Source organism: Strongylocentrotus purpuratus, unplaced genomic scaffold (genome assembly GCF_000002235.5).
Source record: "Strongylocentrotus purpuratus isolate Spur 01 unplaced genomic scaffold, Spur_5.0 spur5_contig_812, whole genome shotgun sequence".
Taxonomy (NCBI): domain Eukaryota; kingdom Metazoa; phylum Echinodermata; class Echinoidea; order Camarodonta; family Strongylocentrotidae; genus Strongylocentrotus; species Strongylocentrotus purpuratus.
In genome coordinates, this window is record NW_022145516.1 from 1,199,312 (window position 1) to 1,226,062 (window position 26,751).

At 37.8% G+C, this 26,751-nt stretch overlaps 1 protein-coding gene across 1 annotated transcript in view; it reads left to right on the plus strand.

The window, feature by feature from the left end:
* The first annotated feature begins 1,020 nt into the window (after positions 1–1,020).
* The window catches only part of LOC581224 (dual specificity tyrosine-phosphorylation-regulated kinase 1A), a 39,204-nt gene continuing 13,473 nt past the window's right edge, over positions 1,021–26,751 (plus strand). The window contains exons 1-4 of the mRNA XM_030978463.1: positions 1,021–1,175; positions 23,248–23,381; positions 23,724–23,894; positions 25,070–25,258. Of these exons, the coding sequence (XP_030834323.1) occupies positions 23,310–23,381; positions 23,724–23,894; positions 25,070–25,258 (432 nt within the window). The 5' untranslated portion in view covers positions 1,021–1,175; positions 23,248–23,309. The remainder of the gene's footprint in view (positions 1,176–23,247; positions 23,382–23,723; positions 23,895–25,069; positions 25,259–26,751) is intronic.

The following is a 26,751-nucleotide window of genomic DNA, read 5'->3' on the forward strand; positions in this document are numbered from 1 at the left end:
CGCATTGGGACGATATTCGCATCCGACGAGATGCGGAAGTCTCTAATAACGCGCCCAACGAGCCGTATCAAATCTGGGAATCAAGCGCCAAGCGGAAATGAACGCTGGAAGACAAGGCCAAATGGAAAGATTTGGAGGGACGGCTAGGACGGAGATAAACGTGTGATTTGTACATGATATGACACATGGCTTTGTTTTCCCTTGTGTTTGACTTCTGGAGGATGAGCTGAAACAATATGACATAATGACCATTCTGTTGAATTATTTAGTTATGAACATACTGGTAGTATCTACATGTACATGTACAGGTATTGATAACATGCACACAACTATTCTACATCTATACTCGTTTGTTCGTCTATTCATATCATTTTCATAAAAAAAACACAGCTAAAGCAAATAAACATACAAGTATATGTACATACTAAGGCAGAGAATGTTCAGTTTATACGTTAACTTCAAATGAAATAGTAGAAAAAAGGAAAAACCATGGTGGCCCTCAGACTGGAGATCTGATAACTTTTTCATCCTTTATCTCCTCTTTTGAAAGCTTTCTTTACTTATTCAATGTTTTCCTTTTTAATTCCTTTAACAAGGAACCATTTTCTTTTAAAGCAATGGTCTTTATTCACCATAGAGGTTAAATGTCCAATATTTCCCTATGATTTAATACAATTTTTGAAATCAAACCGTTTTACACTTTCATACCCATTTCCCATCAGCACACTACATGAAATGTTTTTTTATCATCAATAACATATATTTTTGTTAACAAAAAAAAAATTGAGCGAATCGTTACATGAGATCATCTGTTGAGGGGTAGTGGGGTATAACTTTCTGTATATAAAAAAAGATTTAAAAAAATTAAGTAATGTTGCCCTTCTCCCTCAGTTTGACTAGACTATATTAGACAGTGACGTATGATGTATTATAATTGTGTGTCAATGAATTCATTTACTAAATCAGGGATGAATTTAATGAAGTTTCCCAGGTCTTTCCATTCTAAGCAAAGCCAAGGGCTCAAAGCTTTTATTTACCTGGGAAAAAATGGTTTGTCTTTGGCTTTGGAAAGTATGTTTCTTATCAAATTTTCACTTTTTTTTCCTCCTTCTGTCCAGGTTTTGCACAAGTAAAGTGGCCTAACCCTGGGCAAGGTATCGTTCTCGTTAATCGAGGTAAGTGCGACAAGATTCATTCTATCTTTTGTACCGAACACCTGTTGGTGGGGAGATACTAGCGTTATGGTATATAGCCCTATTTCCTCTTCTTCTTTGCCTTTTTCACCTTCGTTGCCTTCTTCTTATTCTTCTTCTTCTTCTTCTCCTCCTTCTTATTCTTCTTTTCCTTCTTCTTTTCCTTCTTCTTCTGCTCCTTCTCCTCCCCCTCCTTATATTCCCTCTTCTCCTTCTTTTCCTTCCGTTTCTCCTCCTCCTTCTTCTCCTTCTTTTCCTCCTTCTCCTCCCTTTTCTTCTCCTTCTCCTCCTACCACTTCTTCTTTCTTACTCTCCTTCTTTCCTCCTCCTCCTTCTCCTTCTTCCACTTCTTCTTTCTTACTCCTCCTCCTCCTCCTCTTTCTTCCTCCCCCTTCTTTCCTTCCCCCTTCTGTCCTTCTCGTCCTCCTTCTTCCACTCCTTCTTTCTTCCTCCTCTTTCTTCCTCCACTTTCTTCCTCCCCCTTCTTTTCTTCTTCTTCTCCTCCTTCTTTTTTACTCCTCCTCCTCCTCTTTCTTCCTCCTCTTTCTTTCCTTCTCCTCCTTCATCCACTCCTTCTTTCTTACCCCTTCTTCTTTCCACTTCTTCTTTTCTCCTCCACCTCCTCTTTCTTCTCTTCAACTACTGTCTTTGAATGCTGAATTTTTCCAGGTCTGCATTTGCACTTTTTCCCCCTCGATTTTCTTGTGATTAGAAGAAGATTGTCTGGAGGAAATTGGCCTTGCCAATATGTGTTAATAATGTTTTTCTTTGAAAAAGCTTCCTCAAATCGTTTTTTTGTGTGTGTGCGAATGCCGTCTGGTGAATTATCTGCGTAGGAGTGCTGTTGTGTTTATAACGATTTTAACTGTGTTTAATCTTTTACCATGCTCTTGTATGTTTGCAAAGATAATGTATTTTAATGTTTAAGTCAACCACATGTACACACAATACATTCCCATGCATATATATTCATGTTTGTATTTAAGGAGGCTTTCCAAATTGTGTCCCCCACTCTGATACAACCCTAGTCTCTGAAACCGTGACTTAATGAGGAGATAAACCTGTAATCTTCCCCCTTCAAATACGAAGCTGAAAAAATATCTTGTCGAAGTCTGCCAGTCTACATTACTTGTGGGTGTACTCCAGCATTCGTTGAAGAAGACAAATCTTCTTTGCTTATTAACAGAATACCATTAGCTGTGCCTCCTCTGTGAACTTTCTCAGTATATCAGAGAGAGGGTGGGGGTGGGGGGGGGGGGGGTGGGTAGTTATCAGCATTATTATATCAAAATGCTGAGCAGTGAAATTCAAGTGACTGCATTAAGCCTAACGTATTCATGAAAAACAAAGCCAGTGGAAGCCGGCCCAAGTTGCTGCTTAAGATTGGGGATATACATAAGCCCAATCATATATCTACTTTATAGATCGTACTAACCATGCTCGAGACTAACAAATATGGTTGGACGAGTGGGTGCACCTACTTCTCTGAGTTCAATGTCCTGAACTAACCAACTCTTCAACCCTGCACCAAACACGATTCCTAACCCTAACCCCAACCCTAAACCTCTTCCTAAAACCCAATAGCACTCCTAACCCTACATGTATGTCTTAGATGAAATAAAACTTAGGGCAATTGTCACAGGAGCATTTTTGTTCTGTTTGGATGCAGAAGGGTGTTAATTCATATGCTTTATTAAACACAGAGTAAACGCCCTTCCGGTTCCAAACAGACGATATGTCCGAGTACAACCCTTTGGTAACTTGTTGTGTATGTCCTGTGGAGTTTACTAGAATAGGTGGGGGAAAGGGGAATGTAGCTCCAAAGAAGAGTCTTTTCTTTCTTTGTTCAGAAATGTAGATGACATTATCAAAGCGTGGATGAATAAAAAAGGTGTTCTTTATTTTATGGTGGAATAACTTATCTAAATTTAAAACTGCTGTAGTTTAGATAGGATCCAATATGGTCTCCAGATTTGATTTCCAAACTTGTCATTAAAAAAAATAAACATGTACTGTATGCAACTAAGATTCCCATTTGATCTCTGAAAAAAATAACTAGAACCCTGAACAAAAACATTGCAAATATATCCAGTGGTATTGATGTGTATTGTTTTCAAATCTATACTTTTAATATTCTACCGGTAATCTATTCTATTTGCTCGAATAGAATGGATATACTCCACTAAACCCTCTGGAAGATGTTTTTCATATTTCCCTCGCATTCCAAAACATCATGGCAACGTAATCCAAAACCGATGCTTTTGTGACGCACTTTTCAGTCATGAGGTTGCGTAAAAGTATCTCTCAAAAGTTGTTTTTAGCCGTCGTGATTACGTGAAGAGTATGTGAGGCATATACAGAGTAGGCTAATACAGAGATTACCTATGGTATCAGTTTTTGGATGAATATGGATAATATTAGAATTGGCTATGCCAAAAAAAGATGTGGAAAGAACCTCACTAACGCAGGTTGAATATTTAGCCTTATATCGTTGATTAGATGACAACGTAACTGCCATGATTTTTTTCTCTGATACACAATATCACTGGGTTGTGTAAGGTTTTTCTTTTTGAAGAAATTTGTGAATAACTGCACTAGTGTTTTCTTTCGTTTAAATTGTTCACTTTTACAAGTGAAGAAGAGTACTCTAACTAATCTGACCCCCCCCCCACCCCAGACAAACACACATAAATAATCACCACAAAAGAATAGGGAGACTACCGCTTTGCAATTAATATGTTCATGGTGGTGCTGTGGTATAGTGGTTCATTCACTTGACTCTTAATCCAAGGGTTGAGGGTTCAAACCTCAGCCTGGCACTGACGTCTGTTGGCAAGACATTAATCCAAATTTGCCACTCTTCGCCCAGGTGTAGATGGGTACCTGACAATTATAAGTTATTGTCATGTGTTTAGCAGTTTCACAACAAAAAAAAAGCAACATGGTACACTGTAGTTTTGTTTAGTTTTGACAAAAATAACCAACACAATTTGGGGGAAAACAGAAAAACACCTATTTCTGCACACTTGGATATGTTTATCCCTTTTTTGATATAAAAAGTTAAAAACTATATTAATTCCCCAAGAGAGCTTCCATAGACAAAAAAGAATACTGTTTGTCAGTATTCAAAGTTGCCTGCTGAATTAGCATTGGTGAGAATTATTATCTCTAGGGCAGACTGCCATATATGGTGAACTCGCTGGCCTCCCATCATTTTAATATAATGTAATGGGCCAAATGGATGAGGTATTATGTAGATAGTACACCGAGAATTGTGACGTTGTGAGCTGGGTGCTGTCAAGAAATGCTAGCCAGACGATACATAGAGACAAGACAAGACATAATACGTCCTAAACATTCCTGACAAGCTTTCAACTCCCGATGACGCCATCGCCACGGCGACCAGGCAGATACATCATAAAGCGTTTGACGTCATACCTGGACCGCGGTTCAAACTGACGGTGGCTCGTGACGTCAGAGCAGGAGCAAGCAGTCAAAGAGATTTACCCTCCCTCCCTCCCTGGGCTTTGTGCTAGAAAGAAAGAGAGAGAGAGGGAGGGAAGATGATTGAAAAGAGAGTGGGTAGAACGGGGATGGAGAAAGAATGAGGGAGAGAAGAAGGGATGAAGGTATAAATGAGTGCTGAGATGAATGATAGAGACAAAAGAGTGGGGAGAGAAAGGTGAAAGGAAGAGAGATAAAGAGACGAAAGATAAAAGGAAGAACCAAAAAATGAGAGATAGTGGGGGGGGGGGGGAGAGAAATGTGAAGGAGAGAGAGAGAGAGAGAGAAAAAAAAAGAGAGAGGGAGAGAAGAAGGGATGAAGGTATAAATAAGTGCTGAGATGAATGACAGGAACAAAAGAGTGGGGAGAGAAAGGTGAAAGGAAGAGATTATAAAGAGACGAAATATAAAAGGAAGAACAAAAAAATGAGAGGGGAAGAAGGGGAGAGAAAGGTGAAGGAGAGATAAATAAGAGATGAAAGAGGACAAAATAAGAGATGAAAGAGGAAAAGATGAAAAGAATAAATTAAATCAGAGATAAAGGGGGGGGGGAAGTGTGAAAAGCTAGAATAAAGAGGTGAGAGAAGGGGAGCGAGAGACAGAAAAGAGAAAGATTAAAAAGAGTGAGGAAGGAGTGAAAAGAAAATAAGGAAAAAGGGAGAGGAGGATTTAGAGATGAAAAGTGAATGACGCAAAATCAAGCAAAAGTCAGAGAGATATCGCACTTTTCGCGATGTTGTCTTTGCCATGTATTTCTTGGACGAAGACGTTCCCGGCAGGACGCTTTGAATACGGTAAGCTCCTTATTCATGGTCTAATCTGTGAGCTATGACTGCTTAATATCGCCCTCTCTGACGAGTGGTCTGAGCCTAATCGATGGTGGCGCAAAGACTGATGGGAAATCAGATGAAAATTGATGGTCCGTAGAATGAAATATGGAAGCTCCTAATCGAGATGGAAGCACACGCAATCTTGCACAAAAACAACCACCCCCAAGGTGATTCTCCAAAACTTTTAATCAATTTATTTTGCTAATGAATAGATGTACAGCAGCTTTGATATAATGTACTTACTCTATTTTGTTACTTCCGATAAATATAAATCATTTTGTATTTTTGATCATTTTCTTTAATTTTGCACAGCAGCTCAAGATTTATTCTGTTTTTAACATTTTCATTTATTTCATAAAAATTCAGTTGATTTAAGTACAACTTTCAGAAACTTATTGGAAGTCTATTCTATTTCAGATCGTTTAAATCTATTTTTGTAACTGAAAATCAGTTTATAGAAGGTAGTAATAGGCCATTTTTGTAATTAAATCAAATTATATAAAGCGCATACATCTTTGTTGACTCATTCCCGACAGTTGACCACATTGTGTGGTTTGTCGCGTTTACAAATTATTTCATTCACCTGTTACAAATAATCGTACGTCAATAGTCTTTGGAATTGCATACTTGAATTGTTGCTAGGTAAGGCAAACGTTATGGCTTGTCCTACCTAACGACACAGAAGGTATGTAATTTGATTAACATTCGGTTACATTACACTGATTACATGTCATCAGTTATCCCATCGACCTCGTTTGCTACCAGATACATGCACTGTACATTTCCTACCCAAACGAAAATCCTTAATTCACCTCTGAACCCAACACTACACCTTACTTTTATCCTAGCCAGTGTCCCCCCCCCCCCAAAAAAAACAAAAACAAAACAAAACAAAACAAAACAACAAACAAACTTGTCTTGTCGCAGGACCTCTTTAAAGGCATCGTTTAAAGGGATTGGGTAACTTTGTCTCAGATTATGAAACAAAATCCTGGATTTAGCTCATAATGCTTCAATCATAATTATAAACCTTTAGGTCCGTCAGGAATCCCATGACTTTACAAAACAATTATGATAGGAAGTCAAAATTTCAACAAAAAAAATTCCAACAGTTTTTATAACACTACAGTCTATCGTGGAAAATGAATATGGTAAAACCCGTCACTCAAAGATTTTTACTTTTTGAGGCACTTCATGATCCTTTTGAAGCGCAATTTATCTGATTTGTAAAACTGGAGACAATGCCTTTATTAGCATTTGGTTTTGTGTAAGTGCGATTTACTCGCAAAGATATTGAAATATTTTAGCTATAATTTGTTTAAATCTTTTTACTAGAACTCTTTCGGAGCTTTAAACCAGACCTGAATCACTCTCTGCTCCTCTATATCTTTTTTTGCTTACCCTAATTGCAACCCTATCCCTACACTTTTGATAAAATAAAGTTGTGAGCAGTTCATACTAAAGCAAATGTAGGAGCACCAAATGTTGTTAAATCACTGCAAACAGAAAGTGCTCACCAGCGCCATTCTAAAAGCTGAAGTCCAGCACTCAGGGTCTTGTTTTCTCAGACTAGCTGGTAGAAGGAAGACCGGGATGCCATCTCAAACAACTTTGGCATACTCTGAATGCCATCGTAGTGGAGAAGAAAGGATAACCAGCTCCCTCTGATTGGACCCCAGCACTTGGCCTCTTATGGACAGCGCCTTGATGTGATGGCCGCATGGCAGGGGGGCGTGGCAGGGGGCAGGGAGGGGGGCGGGGAGGGTGCCTGGAGATGGGGGTTATCTGGTGGTCATTGCTAGGGGTTACTTAACAACGATACGTCAGCTGGGAGGCAGAGCTTGCACCCTTTTGGCTCCAAACAGACAATTTTTATAATGGCCTAAGAGAAATAATTGTCTAATGTTAGACAGAAAGTTGCAAGCCAATGTATAGTGTATGTAGTCTGAGAGCATCATGCTTTTTAAAGTTATGACCTTTCATCTTCAAACATTTACATCTTCGTTACATACATTAGATTATTAAAAGGGCTAAATTTATGCCTAAAAAAGATTGTTTAGATTCTCTCTGATTACGTCATCATTTGATATAGATGTTGCCAATTAGCCACTTTCAAAACGTATTCAAACTTTAATATACAAGTTCACTTTACCGCAACAAGCTATTACATTCACCTGTTACAATGTATATACTATTGTATTTTAATAGTCTGAATGCGAAATGAAGGTAGATTCATTGTTGCTAGGTAGGACAAACATGTCTTGCCCTACCTTAAAAAATATAATGTATGCAAAAGACTATTCAAATAAAATTATTGGTAATACAGTAGGTGCATGAAATAATTGTAACTAGGCACTTCACAAAGACATTATTAAAGGGAAATTCAACCTTGATAGCAAACTATTGAAGAGGACTGCAGAAATATCAGAGAAGTAGACAAATTTAAATCCAACAAAGAATGGGAAAGTTATTAATTTTAAAAAGTTATCATCATGATAGGTATGGGCTTTTCAAATTGGCTGAGTCGATAATTTCTCTGACTTTCTGATATCTCATATGGATTGCCCTTTAATTTGATAATATATGAAAATGACCTTTAATTTATAGGGGATAATATCCCTAATAGAAAAACATAGGGAACTAAAAGTCTTTACAGAAAATGGATAATCATTTGACAACCGTAATTGTTATATTGTGGTGTGTGTTTGGAAGTACCTAATGATATCTGACAGTAGGGAAGCTATTCACTTAAATATACGGCAAGGGTTTGGCGCCGTCATAAATGCCATCGTCGTGGAAACAAGCAAGCATGCTAAAAACTTGAAAGGGGGAATACCTGTGCAATTGTTGAATCGGATTAAATTTTCTTTTTCTGTTTTAAATTCATTTTTTTTCCATGTCTATTCTCCTCTCTCTGTCTCTCTCTCTCTCTCTCTCTCCTTCTTTCTCTCTCTCTCTCTCTCTCTCTCTCTCTTTCTCTCTCTCTGTCTTCATGTTTTAAGGATTGGTCTTTTGTTGTGATCAAGTATACTTAGAAAACTCCTTGATATCTATTAATTTTTACAGACCTATCACTTCGTGTCCCGGGTATCTTTAAATAGCAAAAGGCTTATTAGAAATCAAAGAATTACATACAGGTTTTTTTGTTTAGTTTTTTGGAGGGAAAAAAAGTTTCATTCTGACTCTTTCACTGACATTTTCTCTGTTAGTCTTTTTTTGTACAAGGCATCTTCCTCTACACAAACACACACACACACTCTCTCTCTCTCTATCTCTCAATATTTTCCTCTCTCTCCCTCTCTCCCTCTCTTTCTCTCTCTCTCTCTCTCTCTCTCTCTCACACACACACACACACACACCCACACACTCACTCTCTCCATCTCTCTCACTCTCCATCTCTCTCTCTCCCTCTCTCTCCCTCTCCCTCTCCCTCTCTCCCTCCCTCTCCCTCTCTTTCTCTCTCCCTCTCCCTCTCCCTCCCTCCCTCTCCCTCCCTCCCCCTCCTTCCCCCTCCCTCCCTCTCCCTCCCTCCCTGCTTCCTTCCATTAGTTGGTTTGGGAGACGGGTTTAATCGCATTCATAATTCACCAGTGGCCGCCCCAAAAATAGAACCCACCGGCTCTACGGAGGTGAATCAATTTGAGTCCGGAAACCATTTACAGCCCATTCACAAATTGCATACAGGCCTGCATGCATCGCTCCAGACGATTCAATTTGAGAGAGATGGAGAGAGATAGAGAGGGGGAGATGGAGAGGCAGAGAGGATGTGGGAAATGTCAACGGAAGGAATTAATCAAGAGGATGCCAATTTTACATGTAGACAACCAGAAGAGAAGGAGATGGAGAGAGAGAGAGAAGGAGAGATCAGATAATGAAATGTATTAATTGGAAGGGCCATATGAAGATATCCTCCTCCTCCTCCTCCTCCTCTACTCCTCCTCATTTTCCTCATTTTCATCTTCTTCTTTACCCCCTTCCTCCCTATCATTCTCGACCCTGCAATAGATTAAAAATGAAAATTGATTGTAGCCAGTAACATACTGTACACATGCTACAATTGCACATTAATAAATAATGAGTAGTATATTCTTTAAATAATAAATCAATTGCATGTGCATTTGATTTAATTCTTTTAAAAGATTTTGCCTGGAGAAATCCATTGAGAAATCCAATTGATATCTAAGGAGCTTAATATATACACTCAACAGTTTAGATAAATTCTTATATTTTGTATCTGATACGAGGATTAGATTAGGAGGCAAGTCAATAAACCTGAGCAAATACCGGATGCTCTTTAGGCCATACCAGCTCACAGTATTTTTAAAGCCCAAATAAATCACTTCTTCCTCTTCAAATTGGCGCCAATTATTCTTATTTTCCACCCCTACATCATTCACAAAATCAAAAGTGTACATACTGTATATAGAATGAACCAATGTGACTGAAAATAATATAATTCCACTGAAAATTGCCAATTTGTACACAAATAATGATTATACATTGCACACCGTGTTGCCAATTTAAAGACTGATGGTTACGTACTGTTAAATGGATCTTCTTTATGAAGGGCACAATGTACTGCGTTAGAAATGAACTCAAAATTTCCTGTGATTTTTGCTCTTGTTGCTCAATTATATACATGTATATAGTGTTTAATTCCTAGGATTTCAGATCCAAAGATATTTTTAAATACCACTTAAAATGACACTGGACAGCAGTTAAGACAAACCATTTAGTGTTTCATTCTTAGAATTTCAGATCCAAATATATGTTTAAATGCCACTAAAAAGGTGACGCTGAACAGCAGTTTATTAAGAAATATCCAACAAATATAAGGAGAATATGATTGCTTTGGGTGATGAGGACTGGACGACACTTGTGCTGTCAGCTGTCCTATCAGCTGTGGGCCGAGTCGAGCGCAAAATTTGCTGCCACAGCAAATCTGGCCGGATGTACCGAAATAGCCTCCCCCGTTTCGCTAATTAACGCAGGAGGGAGATAGAGGCGCAGGTATGCGAGCGCGAGACAAAGTGGACGTTATCGAAAGCTATTGTGACCGTCGTTATGAAATTAAAGATTTAAAACCCGGGGTTAAGCGTGGAGACGGAAGGAGAAAATGTGTTTTTAGAGCGAGGTTAATTGAAAGTGTCTCAATCTCTAGCTATACAAACAAAACATGTAGGTGTGCATTCCTATAGGGCCTTTGACCCATCGATCTAGACAATTTATAAACGGAAGTATCATGTCTAAAGTTAATCACTTGTTGTGTAATAGCAACAAGAAACTTTAGATTATTAAGTGACCCAACATTTATTCCTGCGACGATTGTTTGGGCTTTATTTCACCAAAGGTATATGCCTAGGTGCAGTTGGGGTTTAGGGTTAGGGTTAGGTGTTGAGTTGAGGATTGAAATTTGAATTAAGAAATTTGGTTAGTGTAGGAAATAGGTGCGTAGCAATTGTCTGAGGAGCAAGTGTTGTACGACAGCTGTTAACACTTGTTTAAAAACGTTCACACACTGAGAAGAAAACACTTTTTTGTACATGATCTTTAGTAGATATGAACGTGCTGAATAGTAGTCAGCATGTAATAACATTTCTAGTAAATAGTATAATTGTGCCGATTCAAATGATATACATGTACCTTGGTCACAAGGCAGGGGAAGGGAAAGGGGTGTATTTTTTATAGGCAGGTGACCTTTCTATACAGGTGGTCACTTAACGAGGTTAACACATTGAATGTGTACTGTATGAACATTTTGGTGATTGTATCATTGTACAGCTAAATCTGCATTGAAAGATCGCTCAAGGGAGACATAAAATGAAGGTTCTACGTGCAAGGGGTCTTTAGGTACAGGTCCCTCCAGTAAAGATTTTAGTGAGAAATATTATTCAAGTATGAAAGAAATAGTATTTAATGGAAAACAACAAATATGTGGTCTTTATAGACAGGTGATCTTTCTATACAGGTGGACACTAATAGCAGGTTTGGTTGAAGAAAAAAAAAATACTCTAGAAGTTAGTTCACCTAACTTTGGATCTTTCCTCTCTATCTTTACGGTCAACGGAAATTAATCCGGAGTCTAGATTGTCATGTCGCCGCACTGGACATGACATAACCGGCCGGAAGTATGTAATGGTCAAGATAGCCTTCGGGTCTCTCTGATGTTATTTTGGGCATGAACGCTCCACCGCACCGATCAGGTCTTTCCGCCAATTATACAGGGTCGCAGACATCGGTGGCAAAACAACGACCCGCGATCGCGTCCAGTCAATCGATGCAAACCTCCTTCTTGTTAGATGGACACAAGGTTTTCTTTTTATATCGCTAGGTCATGATGTTTGTCAATGTATAATATTTGTTAAAAAGTGAGACATTTTGCACAAGACAACTATTTTTATACTGGCATGATGGTTCTGCGGTCAATTATCACTGATTAACTGCAAGATAAGTGTCAAAATTGATGCATACTTTCTTGATGGACTTGTTCAGAGCCGGAAGGGCGTTCACTCCAAATCTTTTTTACAATGAGTTAACCCTTCTCTGGCTCCAAAGTCCAAACAGGCGATATTGCTGTGGTGGCGTTTTGAGAATGTTGAAATAATAAAAAAAGGATAACCATCACACATATTATTCTATTTTGTAAATACTTGTTCTTCAGAAATCATCTCTAATAAACTTTAGGATAGATCTGATAATTTGATGCTCACTTTAATCTCTTATTAATGGATGCCATGTTTCTTGTTTAGACCTACATGTAGGTGTTAAGGAATTATGACTTGAATTGTAGAAGTTAGTCACAAGAGAATTATGACTTGAACTGTTGAAGTTAGTCACCAGATATTACACACACACATGTATGTATTTATGTTTTCAAACAATTGTCACTTTAATAAATTCAAGGATAGATCCAAAAATGTGGCATCCATTCTTTTTTTCTTCTTATTAAAAAAATTATTTTCCACTCTGATCTGAAAAAAAATTGTTCTTGTTTGCTGAGCAAGCCCTCTTTCAAGTGTTGATAAAGCAGCAGATAGATGTTCATCCATTTTTGTGTTTCAAACCAAGCTCGGAATTGACTTTTAATGGGGCCTATTTTTAGTCCGCTCTGCCAAGGTTGCAATTATTTCATAGCCTACTGCTCGCGGAATCACGAGGGAACGCTCTCTAACCATTCAGATGGGGAAACGAAGAAAAGAGAAGATAGAATCGGAAGGATCTCATTTGAATCCAAGTCTATTTCCGGTGTTAGTTTTGTATTTCAATGGATTTTTTTTTTGTACCCCTCAGCTCTTCCTGCAAATGTCTGTTTTATTTTGAATGCCTGAGGGAGGGCTTTGGTTTCATAACGGACTAATCTCTGTTAAGTAGTCATTCCTTGAATTGTTTCCTATCGATTCAAGCTGTTTGATATTCATTTCAACCCCTCCCCCCCCCCTTTTTTTCATTTTTATAAATAGAGCAACCTTTCTTTGAGATGAGCATGATAATTTCAGATTCGCTTCGCTTTGTTTTTAGTTCAGGTTTCAAGAGATTTCAAAAGAATTTTAGAGCTTATTGCTACATCTGTTAGAAGACGATTTGTTGTCAGAAACACATTGGATGAGGTTTGGATTTGGTTTCAAGGGATAGTTATTGCTACCATCATCATCATCACCACCACCATAATACCATCATCATCACCACCACTTCTTCTACTACCACCACCACCACCACCACCACCACCATCACCACCACCACCACCACCATCACCACCATCACCATCACCACCACCACCACCACCACCACCACCACCACCACCACATTAAGTTGCAGCATTCAACCAAAACTGAAAAGACAGATTTTTATGATTATTTCTTTATATTGCAATTTGATAACTTATCTATTATTATATCAATTTTAAAAGCTTTATACTAATTCTATCTACTCTAAGATAATGATTTTGAGATGAGTGCAGTAGTTCACCCTCCCACAAACTGTGATCATTGTTTATGAACCCCTGGTCTTGTGAAACCCCTGGAAACGAAGAAAACGGGTCAAGTTTATCACTAATCGCTTGGGTTTCCTAGAAATCCGGGCCCCCAAGTCATTAGACTAATGTATTATCCTTTCATACATGTATCTACTGCAATTTGACATAGGGAGAAACTCCACGATATTATTACCTTCATGTGCAGATGATGTAGTGGGCATCTACCTACGTTCCCACATATACAGTATTTTGTGTGTTGTGATGGCTTGTGTGTCTGTGTGTGTAGCCATTGAAAACCCGCACTGCACCATTGCCTATGAATGGAAACCCTTCAGGTAAACACACACACACACACATGCAAGCACTCATGATTTATTTCTCATATGTTTGCATGTGTATATGTACTATGCAGTTTTTCCCTTGTCCTCCGTTTGAACTCTAGTCTAGAGTTTCAGGCACTGTTTCAACATTGCTCATGTAAAGACTCATTAAGATGAGAAATAAAAAGCTTTATTTCATATATCAAACCAATTTCTATAAAATGTTCCTTATCATGTGGTCCTTTGAAAAGCCAAGCAAAAATTATGAATATGCGGGGGCCAGTTTTGTTTATTTATTTAATTACAAAAGTGCTTCAATTTCAAGACTAGGCAGCTCACCCCCCCCCTCTCTCTCTCTCTCTCTCTCTCTCTCTCTCTCAATGCTAAAATGCACAGTAAACCAATGAGTGAATCCCAGACAGTATTACATAATATGATGCAATCGATCTTTGAATTTTCGGTCTTTTGGGGCTGGCAAGCACACTGCATTTTTTTTTTTAATATCGCATCTCATTATATATACATCTAATATCATTAAGACTTTGTGTATTTCCATCAAAATAGTGAGGGGGGAAGAAAAAAAGACACACAGGACTTCCAGTGTGAGATTCTGTATTTAATTAAATATATTACACTTAATAACATGTGCATTCATTAAAATTGATGTCAGAAATTGTCTTTCAAACAACTTTCTTAAAACAAATATTGGAGAGTAGAATTGAAAACAATACACGTCTTATCACTCCATTGCATATGTAAAGCAATTCTAGGTCATGTCCATAACAGCTGAGAGGTCACTCAACGGTCAACCATGTAATATTGACCATATCAACACACAACAGCTGGACATATTGGGAACAAACCCATCTATTTGTCCGTCCGAACACCTTATTGATTTGTTCAAGGCAGTGTTACACCTTGTCATATGTGTGTTCGGGTGGGCTTGATGCGCGATAATACTGTATTATTATCAAAAAATATCGACTCGTTCTTTGTTATAAGGGTGTCAGTGTGTTAATTCTAGTTCAATTTCTCGGTCATGGTTGGACAAAAAAGTGCAGTGTACGGTACAGTCAACAAGATATTGTAGAGGTTGTCAGGCCAAAAACAAAAGAGAATTTCAAGTATTAACAAACAAAAAATAATGCATCTGGGTTGTATCTTTGTTGTTGTTCTATTCTAGCTCAACATTTTTGTTATGGTTGGGGGAAAGGGTGAATATTTTAGAAAAAGCTATTTTTGATGAGATTATCAGAAACACTAGTGATAATAATAGTAACAAATGTGTTAAAATGGTGGATCTTTGCTCTAAACTAAATATCTCAGGTCGAGCTTAAAGGCCCACTGCACTACTTGTAGCTACTTGCGCCCTCTATATAACAAACAATGCCTAATCGGTGACCATTAGTCCCCCATGATCCTCTTTTTCTTATGTTAATTGAGAGCTGAGTTGATGAGATAACCACCTGTCCAGTGACCTTGCAGGGCAGTCTAATCCCTCCTGTAAACTATGGCAGATAAGCTTTTAGTCTAAGTTGGACTTTAAAATTATGGAGAGTCATTTGTAGCCCTAAAATAAAATATATTTAAAAGCAAAAAATCTAGTATTTTAGACTTTTGATGAATTCCACATCCATGATAAATATGATAGATTTGAATTAACATTTGATGCCTTTTAAAATAACTTTTACAAAATATTTTCATAGATGCTAACGGCTTATCATAATTTTTTAAACACAAACAAAATATTTAACAGTAAAAACAGAAAAGAAAAAAAAAGAAAGAAAGAAAAGTGATCAAGTGAGAATTTTGATGTATCTTGGTTAAAAACAAGGAAAGGGGAAAATGGTGCTGTTATTTGTAAACAAGGTATTTTTTTAGGTTACTAGTATCGTAGGGGGGCACTGGGAAAAGGGAATAACAAGATGGAACTGTTTCATCTGTGACATTATGAACTAGGATGATGTTAATGGAAATGAATGCAATTACCCCAGTAATATTTGAGTCTAGATAGTTATGTTGGTCAATTCAAGAACATATGAAAGTGTGCGTTGCCTGCTGTGGCAAAAATAGACGGAAGCAATGAGCGATCTAGTTCCAGGAAACTTTAAAGATTTCTAGGAAAAACAATGATATATTTAGATATTATTAATTATTGGAACTATTATTATTATTAGATTAAATTAAATTGTACAACAACAAAACAGTTTTTGCTCTTGTGGTATTAAGGGGTTTCATATGGCTATGATGTTTTCAAAATATGAGCTTCAAATATTAATTCTAAACATAGCAGTTGCAATTTCAATACATTCTCAATGAACAGTAAAACATCTTGTTGAATTGGCCAGTTAATGTACACATATGCAACTACGCACTCACTATAAATTAGGGTGCACATGGAACCCTAGTCCGATATGTTTTTTATTTATTTTTTTTTATCTGAATTTAATTTCATACTCCAATAACCGTTTATCTATAGAATTGCCAGGTTTAGTACTTATTTTAAGGTTGAATTTATACATTGTAGCTATATTCAAATTATGTTTTCAGGTGATTTGTAGACTTAAAATAACAGCACTTGACAATTGGTTTATAGTGCCCTTTTGGCTCCTATAGATCACATTATTAATTAAAGAGATGGATTATTTTTATGATGGGCGTGCCATCTCTCTCTTTCTTTTTGTGGTACTTTGTTTCTTTCTTTTTATCAACTGCTCAATTCTGTGAAAGTGATAGCTCTTTACATCGTTATCCCACTAGTTTATATGAATACACACTTGCTTGTCATAGTCTGTTGATAACATTTGGTAGCAGTTTAGTTAATGATGAAAGTGATAATTGCTTGCCATTTAGTATTGATTTATTGATAATATTTGGTAGCAGTTTAGTTGATGATGAAAGTGATCTGTTTTCTGTTTCATATTGAAGCAATCTTTGTAAATTGTTGTCACAAGAAAATAATGAAACTTGATGTCAATATTTGCACGAAAGGAAAACGAGAACTTGTGTCTTTTTTCAGAAGTTTCATTTACATAAACCAGCAGGCCTTAATGAATGAAAGATCAAGAAAAGTTTTTTGAAGTGAAAATAAGATATTCATCATAATTTACAAATGTTTGAAGTCACAATTTTCTTCAATTTACAGTAGTCTATCTGTCCCCCTCCCCCTCTCTCTTTTTTTTTCTCTCTCCCTTTTTTTTTCTTTCTCTCTCTCTCTCTCTCTCTCTTCTCTGCATGTCCTTGTCCATCTTTCTCTATATCTACTTCTTAAATTGGTACGATCATGGTTGTTATTTATGAAAGAGATTGGCAGAGAAGAAACAAATGGAGGAAGAAGCATATTTCTTTTATTAAAAAAAAAAAGGGGGGGGGGGAGGCCAAAACAGAGAATGAAGCACAGACAGAGAATTAAGAGAACATCATGAGAGACAAAAAAAGGAGAAAAAAGAAAGATAAGGAGACATGCTGATAAAGATAGACAGGTTCAAATTTTGTGATAAAGAACCAAGATAACCATAAAAATGGCAGGAAGTATTTTATCATGCTTCATTCGCAATCAAGAATGGTTTCAACTCGTCACCCTTGAAAAAAATGCCAGTAACCCGACCGATATCTGCGACCAAAAAAAAAGAAGAGTCAATGAATAATGAATAGGAAGGGAAATGTGATGAATGATCATTAATAATAGCACACATACACAAGGAATCTAAATCAATAATGTGGACGGAACCTCAAGAGGGGGGGGGGGGGGGGTGCAGCAGTAAGGAAGAGACTCTTAAGAACTAGACAAATTATCACTGATTAAAATAGAGATTGACAAGTCTTTAATTGAATATGTTATCCTTTGAGATGCTTTGAATGAAATTTTAAAGGAAGAATTAAATGGGAAAAGGTGAAAGGAAGGTGCTTTTGAGAATAGGGAAAAGAATTTTGATATCAGAGTGTAAGTTCAAGAGGAAAAAGGAAGTAGTCATACTAAAAATGATTTAAAATACTTCAAGATGTATAATTTTATTGTAGAAAAAGAATTTAAGGGGGTGAAAGTAAAGTGTAAAGTGCTTGTAAGAAGAGGAAAAATATTTCATTTCTGGAATGTAAGTTCAAGTGAAGACAAATCTGAATAAAAAAGTGCTATCTGTTTCTGTTTTTGTTTCGATTGCATTGGTATATAATTCAGGATTAACTGTACTTCACCAACTTCAATCCGATGAGAATTGAAAGAATTTTATTGTAGGGAGAGAATTTAAAGGGAAGATTCGGAAGAAGATAAGTTTATGAGTGCTTGTAAAAAACAGGAAGACAAATCCAGTTACAGATTGACTGGTCGAGAGAATTTGAAGAAGGGAAGAAAAAGAAAAAAAATCAAAATTGAATTTGTAATTCATGAAATTTTAAAGAATTTGAATGTAGAGAGAATAACAAATTACAGATTCAAATTTGAAATTCTATCAGATAATTAAGAAAATGTCATTTTGCAGAGAGGATTTAAAGATTTAACAAGAAATGTGGGAGAAAGTGCTTCTGGTAAGATTAAGAGAAGAAAGGAAGAAAAGCCCCAAATCTAGGATGCAGGGAGGATGGTGAAGACTTGTCATTTTAGCATGTAAAGCAGGGACGAGCGAGGGAAAGTACGCCTCCCACTCGTTACGATCGGAGGAGAGAGAGAGAGGGAGCGATGTGAGAGAAACAACATGGATGAACTTCTGAACCTAGAATCTTCTTCATCATCATCTCCATCTCTCTCTCTCTCTCTCTCTCTCCCTCTCTCTCTCTCTCTCTCTCTTCCCCCTCGCTTGCCTGGATGTGCGTGGGCGATAGTCTTCTCTTGTATTCAACCACGGGAGGGGAGCTCTGCCTTTGGTTGGCTCCCTCGCTTGCTTGCGTTGCAGACATTGCTTTAAACAGCATCTAATGATCTTCATTACTCAAGCATGCATCTTTCGTCTAACACCATCTCTCTATGTCTCCATGTTGAATTCATTAAATATGTCTGCTCAAATGAATTTATCTTCTTTCACTCTCTCTCTCTCTCTCTCTCTCTCTCACTATCACTCTCATACTTTTTCCCTCTCACTCCCCTTCTCTACTCCCCCTACCTCCCCTTACTTCTGTCTCTCTCTGTCTTTCTGTCTCTCCTTTATTTTTTGTTCTATCCTCATCTATCTGGATTTATCTCTTTTATTCAGTAATCCAATCTCATTTCCCTAAAATAATCTCATCTCTTCAGGCTCATTTGATGTCCCTTTACCTTTCTCTTCAAATCTCTGTAGGTATTTTACATCTGTATCATCTTTTAATCAATCCGGACATATGGCCCCGTTTCTCTTATCATTTTCTTGGACCAACCCACACATACCCTCGATACACAAATTCAGCAATGCCTTCATTACCAATGATCTCTAGATGCAACCATCACTTTTCTCTCTTAAATCGATTCTGATCGCTCGTTTACAATCCTCCTTTTATTTAATTATTTCTAAAAGAACATAGTATATCTACCTTTCGCCCACACAGGTTGAACAACTCCCTTTTCATTACTATGTACATCTCCCCTTCAATACTTGGATTCCCTCTCCCCTTATAATATATACATCGATGTCTAGCGTCGTGTTATCGTGGACGAAGAAGAGAGCAATTCTATCCCCCATGAATGCAGAGAGGACAATTTGCGACGGCCGCCCCCGCAAACTGCCACCCAATGTTTTGAAGACGCATAAATGGGGTGCCGGCCGGTGTGTTGAATACAGCACACATCACACGTCTGCTTGTGTGTATGTACATGTATGTGTGTAGAACCAGGCTGTATGTTGCGGTAATCGTCATCGTCATGTTGTTTAGTACATGGATGTACTACTGTGTTTACAATGTGCTGCAGACATAATCTCTGTCTGGGAATGAACGTTTTGTTGCTTTTCTCTTCATTATTGCACATTTAATCTTTCTCGATGTCAAAAAAGATAAAGAAATGAGAGACAGAACAAAAGGAAGAAGGCTGGTGGTTGAAAAATCCATTTAAATGAAGCGTCTGCAGATATATAAACAGACAGACATAAAATGAAAGAGAGGGGGGCGGGTGCCAATTAATGAACTTTGACAGTGCATTCTTTTTAAATTCACATACTCTATTTATTGAATACAACAGAAAGCATAGAAGCATGCTATTTATGATAAGATAATGATAGAGAGAGAGATAGAGATACCGGTAGATGGAGAGAGAGAGAGAGAGAGAGAGAGAGATAGAGAGGTAGAAAGAGAGAGAAAGAGAGAGAGAGAGAGAGAGAGAGGGAGATAGAGAGGTAGAAAGAGAGAGAAAGAGAGAGAGAGAGAGAGAGAGAGAGGGAGATATCTAAAGCATGGTTAATGCGTACAGACAGCTAATGTTTACATTAGTGCATAATCGCAGTGCGCTCCACATTGTATGACGTCAACTAGCATCCGCTCTAATGTGCTCCAAATACAGATGACCATTGAGGCGAAACTATGCAAATTCAGCAAATATTTCTCCATTGTTCCCCTAACAAATTTTAGCTCTTTTATGTTTGAAGAGGTTCATCTGATTTAGACGACCTTTTTGATTGTGAAACTATGAACATTCAATTTTTTGAAATCATAGCTCTAATCGTAAGAATTTTTTTTTCTTGAGGAATTTAAAGTCCGTCAATACTACTGGGCCAGAAGGGATTAGACCAGACAGCGAGGTCACTGACAGGTGGCTATCTCATTTACTCAGCTCTCAACTAAAATAAGAAAGAGAGGATCATGGGGGACCAACAGGCACCGATTGGGAAGTTTTCTACAATATAGAGGGAGCAAGTAGCTACAAGTAGGACAGTGGGGCTTTAACATTAGGGCTAGAGTAGTTAGTAGTAGTAGAATTATTCACGTTGATGAAATCACCACTCATTTCATCTGTATTTTATATTAAAAAGTACATGAATGTCTTGTTTTGAAATGCAAGGCAATAGAGATAGGTGATAAGTCTGGTGTTCAGCAATGCATTTCACTGCTGTTGTTTACAAATAAAACATTGTATTTTTCACTCTGGAATCTACCGTTGTTTGTCACGCTGTAATGAATGTTTTCCGGTTGTGAGATGCATTGGTATGTCAACAACACCTGAAATGTACAAATATGTGGGTGGGAAGTTTTGGCTATGCAATGTACTTAATTTTACTTACATGAATACAAATACGTGGGACTGAGAATAGGGCTCTGACACAACCTGGCACAGGCACACATGGGCGCCCAAAAGTCCGGAACCCTAAAATTGAGAAATTTGAACATGGGACTCAATCATTCAGACCTGGCACACCCCCCCCCCCCTTTCTGCTATAAAAAAAAATGATAAAAGGGGAGCCCTGTTTAAGGTTAAAGAATGTCTATAAGTCGATTGATAAAAGAGTTTTCTCTTTCTTTTTGTGTTTTTAACAATTTCATCGAAGAAATCTCAGGTCCCTGAAAAGCATTGTTCTTCATAATCTCCTATATACAAGATATGACAAGAATCAGCTGAAATGTTTGGACCAAACATTCATTCCACTTGCTAAGTCCCATATATTGCCATTTCTGTCTTCGGTGCATGTGAGGTTCCGCAAGTTCAAGTCAATTTCTTATGAGTTGACGATTCCAAAACTTAACAATATACAATGTACAGTTGTACACCAATACTTAAAAATGTGATCAACATTTTCCAAGTATTTCCTCATAGTATCTTATGACAATGCACCTGCATGGCCAGGGCCCTGTCGCACAAAGCTTAGCAATTAATTGCACGATTGACTTTTGCGATTGATTGCATTGATCACCGGGTGCAATCAGTCACAAAAATCAATTGTACGATCAATTACTAGGCTTTATGTTCAAGTGTAATGCACTGCGCACTTCTTTAAGATAACACCGATAGTAGTATGTGGGACCTTTGTTGCCATTGTTGTGCTCAACTACGTTTTGCCATTTATTTAGTACGGACAAATAAATGAATAATACCACGTTTTACTGTGGAAAGTGTGAACAAACTGTAAGGCCCGAATTCATTCACAAAGGAGATTTACATTTAACCCATGGTTTAAACCTTCATTTACATAACCCATGGTTTAAACTTAGTGCAAATTAAGCGTGAGTTGCCTTGCGCATGTCTAATATTGGACCTGTTGACTGTGTTGCGCTTCTTTTGCGCTAATTTTAAACCATGGGTTATGTAAATGAGGCTTTAAACCATGGGTTAAATGTAAACCTCTTTTGTGAATTTGGGCCTAAGAGTCTTCTTTTTTGTTGTTGCTAGACTAAGCGATCTGCCAGTCATTCTGTAAACCTCACCCCTCGAGCTCTCACCCATTCAGAGTTTTCTTTCTTACTCCGTGCACCTCTCAAACCATTCTACCCTGGCGGAAAGTAAATATGCATTGATTGAAGTCCGGTCAAAAGTAGGGCACGTCCAAGAGGGGTCAGCTGGCCTGTGTGGCCGTGGCCGGGAATGACCATCGATCACGTTCGGCATTATCGGCTGTACATGCAACACCTGAAAGATAGGAGTGTATTGAGTAGTGACTCAGTGATGGAATTCCCTGAATATACCTTATACCCAAGCGTTGTATGAATATAACCCTAGGGATGTTTGAATTGTCAAAAATCAAAGTGAAGTTGTCTAGGGTTTCAACACGAATCCTATTTCACTGCCTTCAAACAAGTGTTGGGAACCATATATATTTCTCTCCTTTTCTGAAAACATTTGCCAACAAAAACTAATGGAAAATAATCAAAATTTTGAAACACTAGATGAAGACACTGAATTTGTGAGGCATTGTAGTGCAAGCGCCTTGAGCGCCAAGCAGAGGCTGACACTGCAGCTATACAAAAACCCATCATCATCATTTGTATGAAAGCATGTAAAATATGTACTGTATTAATAAATTTAGCTTTGGAGATTCCTAGTTTTCGCTGTGGCAGATATGAAATGATGTTTTGCAAAGGGCAAGCATATATTCCTCTATCAGCAATCGTCTTTTCACTACTCGCTCTTTGCGAAATTTCAATATCTCTTCATCTTTATGAAGAGAAAGTTCAGAAGTCATTTGAAAACATATCTAATAGCACTTTGTATTGATCTCATAATTATGAACCCAGTGCACCATTTCCACTTCTTTTGTATTATGTTCTGTACAGGACATAGAAACGTGCAATTATGCCTATGAGTTCATACGTGCTATACAAAAACGATCAATTATTATAATTACCGCATCTATTTAGCACTTTCTAAGATCTCACAATTATGAACCCAGTGCACCATTTCCACTCCTTTTGTATTATGTTCTGTAAAGGGCATGGAAACGTGCAATAATGCCTATGCATTAATATGCGCTTTACAAAAAGTTCCAATTATTGTAATTACTATGTGACTTATGTGTCCTTTTTTTTGTTTCTTCTTGTAGAACGCAGAAGTCTGAATGGTTGTGATGATGTGTATTGCTTGACGGAGCAGCTGAACGGCGACATGTCGGTGCACTGCTCCAGTACCCAACTCAACGGACAGCCAGCAGCTACTCATCCAGCCTCAGGCTCGCAGGTATGTACAGGTCATAGGTCATTCTACTCCCTCACAGTAATACGCCATTTTCGTAATGTAACCAAATTTAAAGGGGGATGTAGCATGACGAGACTATGTGTCTTTCCCTTGGCCTGACTCGGCGCAAATCAGGTACATAATACGACTACGGACGACGCGACCGCAGTGTTCGGTCTGTTTCGCAAACTCTAGCGTGCAGTTGTCCAAAAGAGGTTGTAGATGGCGTTAACCAGTATTTGCCATGCATTTGCCATAGTAGACCTCTATTAACCTTTCCTGTAGTAGATATTTTAATGTTGTCCCACATACTCATTTTTGTGTTTGCTCTTTGCCTGTTTTTAGGAGACCCCTACCGGCCCCAACGTGGCGCATCGTGAGCCTATCTTGCAGCAGCAAGCAGAGGAGATGGCAGCGATGCAGAGTCGTATCCCTCATACCTTCAGGGATGCGACCCACGCCCCCCTTAGGAAGCTGAGCATCGACCTTATCAAGACCTACAAACACATCAACGAGGTCAGCAATCTAATTAATCAACGATACTATATTAGAAAAGGGACATTTTGATAACTTTTTAAAGCGTGTAAAAATTAAGTGTAAGCCAAATAGATAAGTGAAGAAAAAATAACATTAATCTACATTTGCTTCTCTCCACCCAGGTGTTAAAAGGGTACCCAGTAGGATACAAGCACTGAATCCAATGACCGGGGTAATAGTATATTTGTAAAGCGCTTAAAGACATTTGTATTAAGTGCTATATAAAAATTAAATATTATTATTATTATTGTGAGCGTCTGTAAAATGTCGCCTGGCTAGAATGCTCCCCAGGGAGTGGAGAATGTGCATACATTGTGGGCGGGCAAGCATGAATCCGATGACCGGGTTAATAATTCTGTAAAGCGCTTAGAGACATCGCTGATGTATAAAGCGCTATATAAAAGCAGATTATTATTATAGATAAATGAAAACAAGTTCTTGCCTTTATATAGTGTTAATAGATAGAAAATGTTCCCTTTTTTATACAAAAGTGCATAAACCTGTATCTTGGACTTGTTTGTCGTTGGGATGTTTAATTGGTTTTCGCTAAATCTATTTGTGTTCTTCCTCTTCTCGAAGTTTGATAAATTACAGTTTACATGTATTTTTATACTCCTTGTAATTGAGGAAACTGCCTTGGAATAGTTTGTCTTAATTGATGTGCTTTTATTTGTGAAACTCTGAGCCCAATGAGGAAAAGGTAGACTTTCGCATCATGCTACCGAATAGATGAAAATAGAAAAAAGAAAAAAAAAAGTATTTAAATTGGTGCTATGACACAATATCCCAATTCTTTTTCAAAAGTGCCTTTATCAAACTATAAATAATTATTCATTAAATTTGAAGTGATATATGATAGTATAGTTTATGAAAGAAAAGGGGGAAAATGTGATACAGTTATCCTGTCTATAAAGACTACCCTAGGGAGACAAGAAAAGTGGTCTTTTTAGGCAGGTGGTCTATATGTACAGATTCATTTAGTACATGTTTCAATGAGAAACCATTTTCAAGGGAAACAAAAAAATGTGATCTTTGTGAACAGATGGTCACTATAGCAGGTTTGACTGTATTATTGTTTTTGTGATTGAGGTATTACTACATGTACCATTCAAATTCCTCAAACCACTGAAATGGTTTTCCCCATTACTTCACAGGTATACTATGCCAAGAAAAAGAGGAGAGCGTTACCAGCGCAAGGGGACGACACCAGTCACAAGAAGGAGAAACGCCTCTACAACGACGGTTACGACGACGACAACTACGACTACATCATCAAGAACGGTGAGAAGTGGAACGACCGCTACGAGATCGACTCTCTCATCGGCAAAGGCTCCTTTGGACAGGTAAGGATTTCTTGTTCAAGAGAAGGTTAAAGCCCCACTGTACTACTTGTAGCAACTTGCTCCCTCTATATCCGTTTCATTTTTTTATAGAAAACAATGCCTAATCGGTGACCATTCTTCCCCCATGATCCTCTTTTTCTTATGTTATGAGATGATGAGATAGCCACCTGCCAGTGATTACCCTGGGTGGTCTAATCCCTCCAAGCCAAACTAGTACAGACAGCCTTTAAGGGAAGCACAAAACTTTAAGGCAGCTTGAGAATGGGTGTACTTGGGGTTGAAAAAAGTTGAACTTTTTCCCTCTTTTCTTTTTACAAACTTTTACTTACAAGTTTTTATGCCCACAGAGGCTGGCCAAAAGTGTACTCAAAATGGCTACAAGATGTAAATCATTTGCAATTTTGAAGTTTTAGAAAAATCAATGACACTTGCCGTCTCATATAATTCACAAATATACCAACAAATCTACCCCCAAGTTACATATAGATTTATTTCTAAATTCAATTCAAGACAACATCTAGAACGTCCACATAATGATAGTGAACATTTGTAATGCGCCATGTGTCTAAAAATTGACACTCCTGGCGCAGTGGTGATAAAATTGTATACTTGTGGGCATACGTCTATCAAGTAATTCAAGAAAGAAAGCAAAATACACATAAGTTTAACAAACTTCAGGACATAATTTTGCAATGATAGAATTAAAACATCATTGCACATGAGAGTGCACGAAAGCTTGCCTGTTAAATTTGAAGGTTGGTCGAAGCTTAAACCACCAGCTGCTCTGGTCAAAACCAACCCCTGCTTCAAACTTTCAATTCCTTGTTTCTTTCGAGTAAAAAGACAAAGACAAAACTGCTCTGTAGAAAGGTTACAAGGAGTTTTGTACCAGCAAGCCACTGGTATGGTTATCACTATAAGAGGATTAAGCTTATCCCTTTATCCTAAGGATGAGTGATGATCCTTCATGCTCTGGTAGCATTGTTCTTCAGTTTACCAAAATGGTTCTTTGGCTCTTAGCTCTTGAAGGGCTTGTATGATAATAGGACCGAAAGCCACACTTCAAATAGTATCCAAGAGACTGAGCTACTTTTTGACAAATGGTTCAGAAACTACTGACCTTGTAAACAGTCTGCCAGCGCAGACCCTATTTTAATCTTTGCAGCCCAAAAAAGCATCTTCCCAAGACATACGGTGTGATGAATTAAAAAGCTATAATAGGCCATTTTCGTAATTGAACCAAATTTATGCAAGTTATTTAATTCACCTGTTACATATAATTGTATTGTAAAAGTCAGAATGCAAATTGCATAAGTTGTTAAGTAGAGCTATTAGCATAACATTGGTTACATTACAAAAATGGCCTACTGCTTTGAATTCCTTGTCAGACCTGCAAACCTATGCCATATGTAGTCTAGATCTAGATATTCAAGTACAACAAAATAGACTAATTTTAGTTCTGTCCAGGCCTAGTTGATCTGATATTTGCTTTA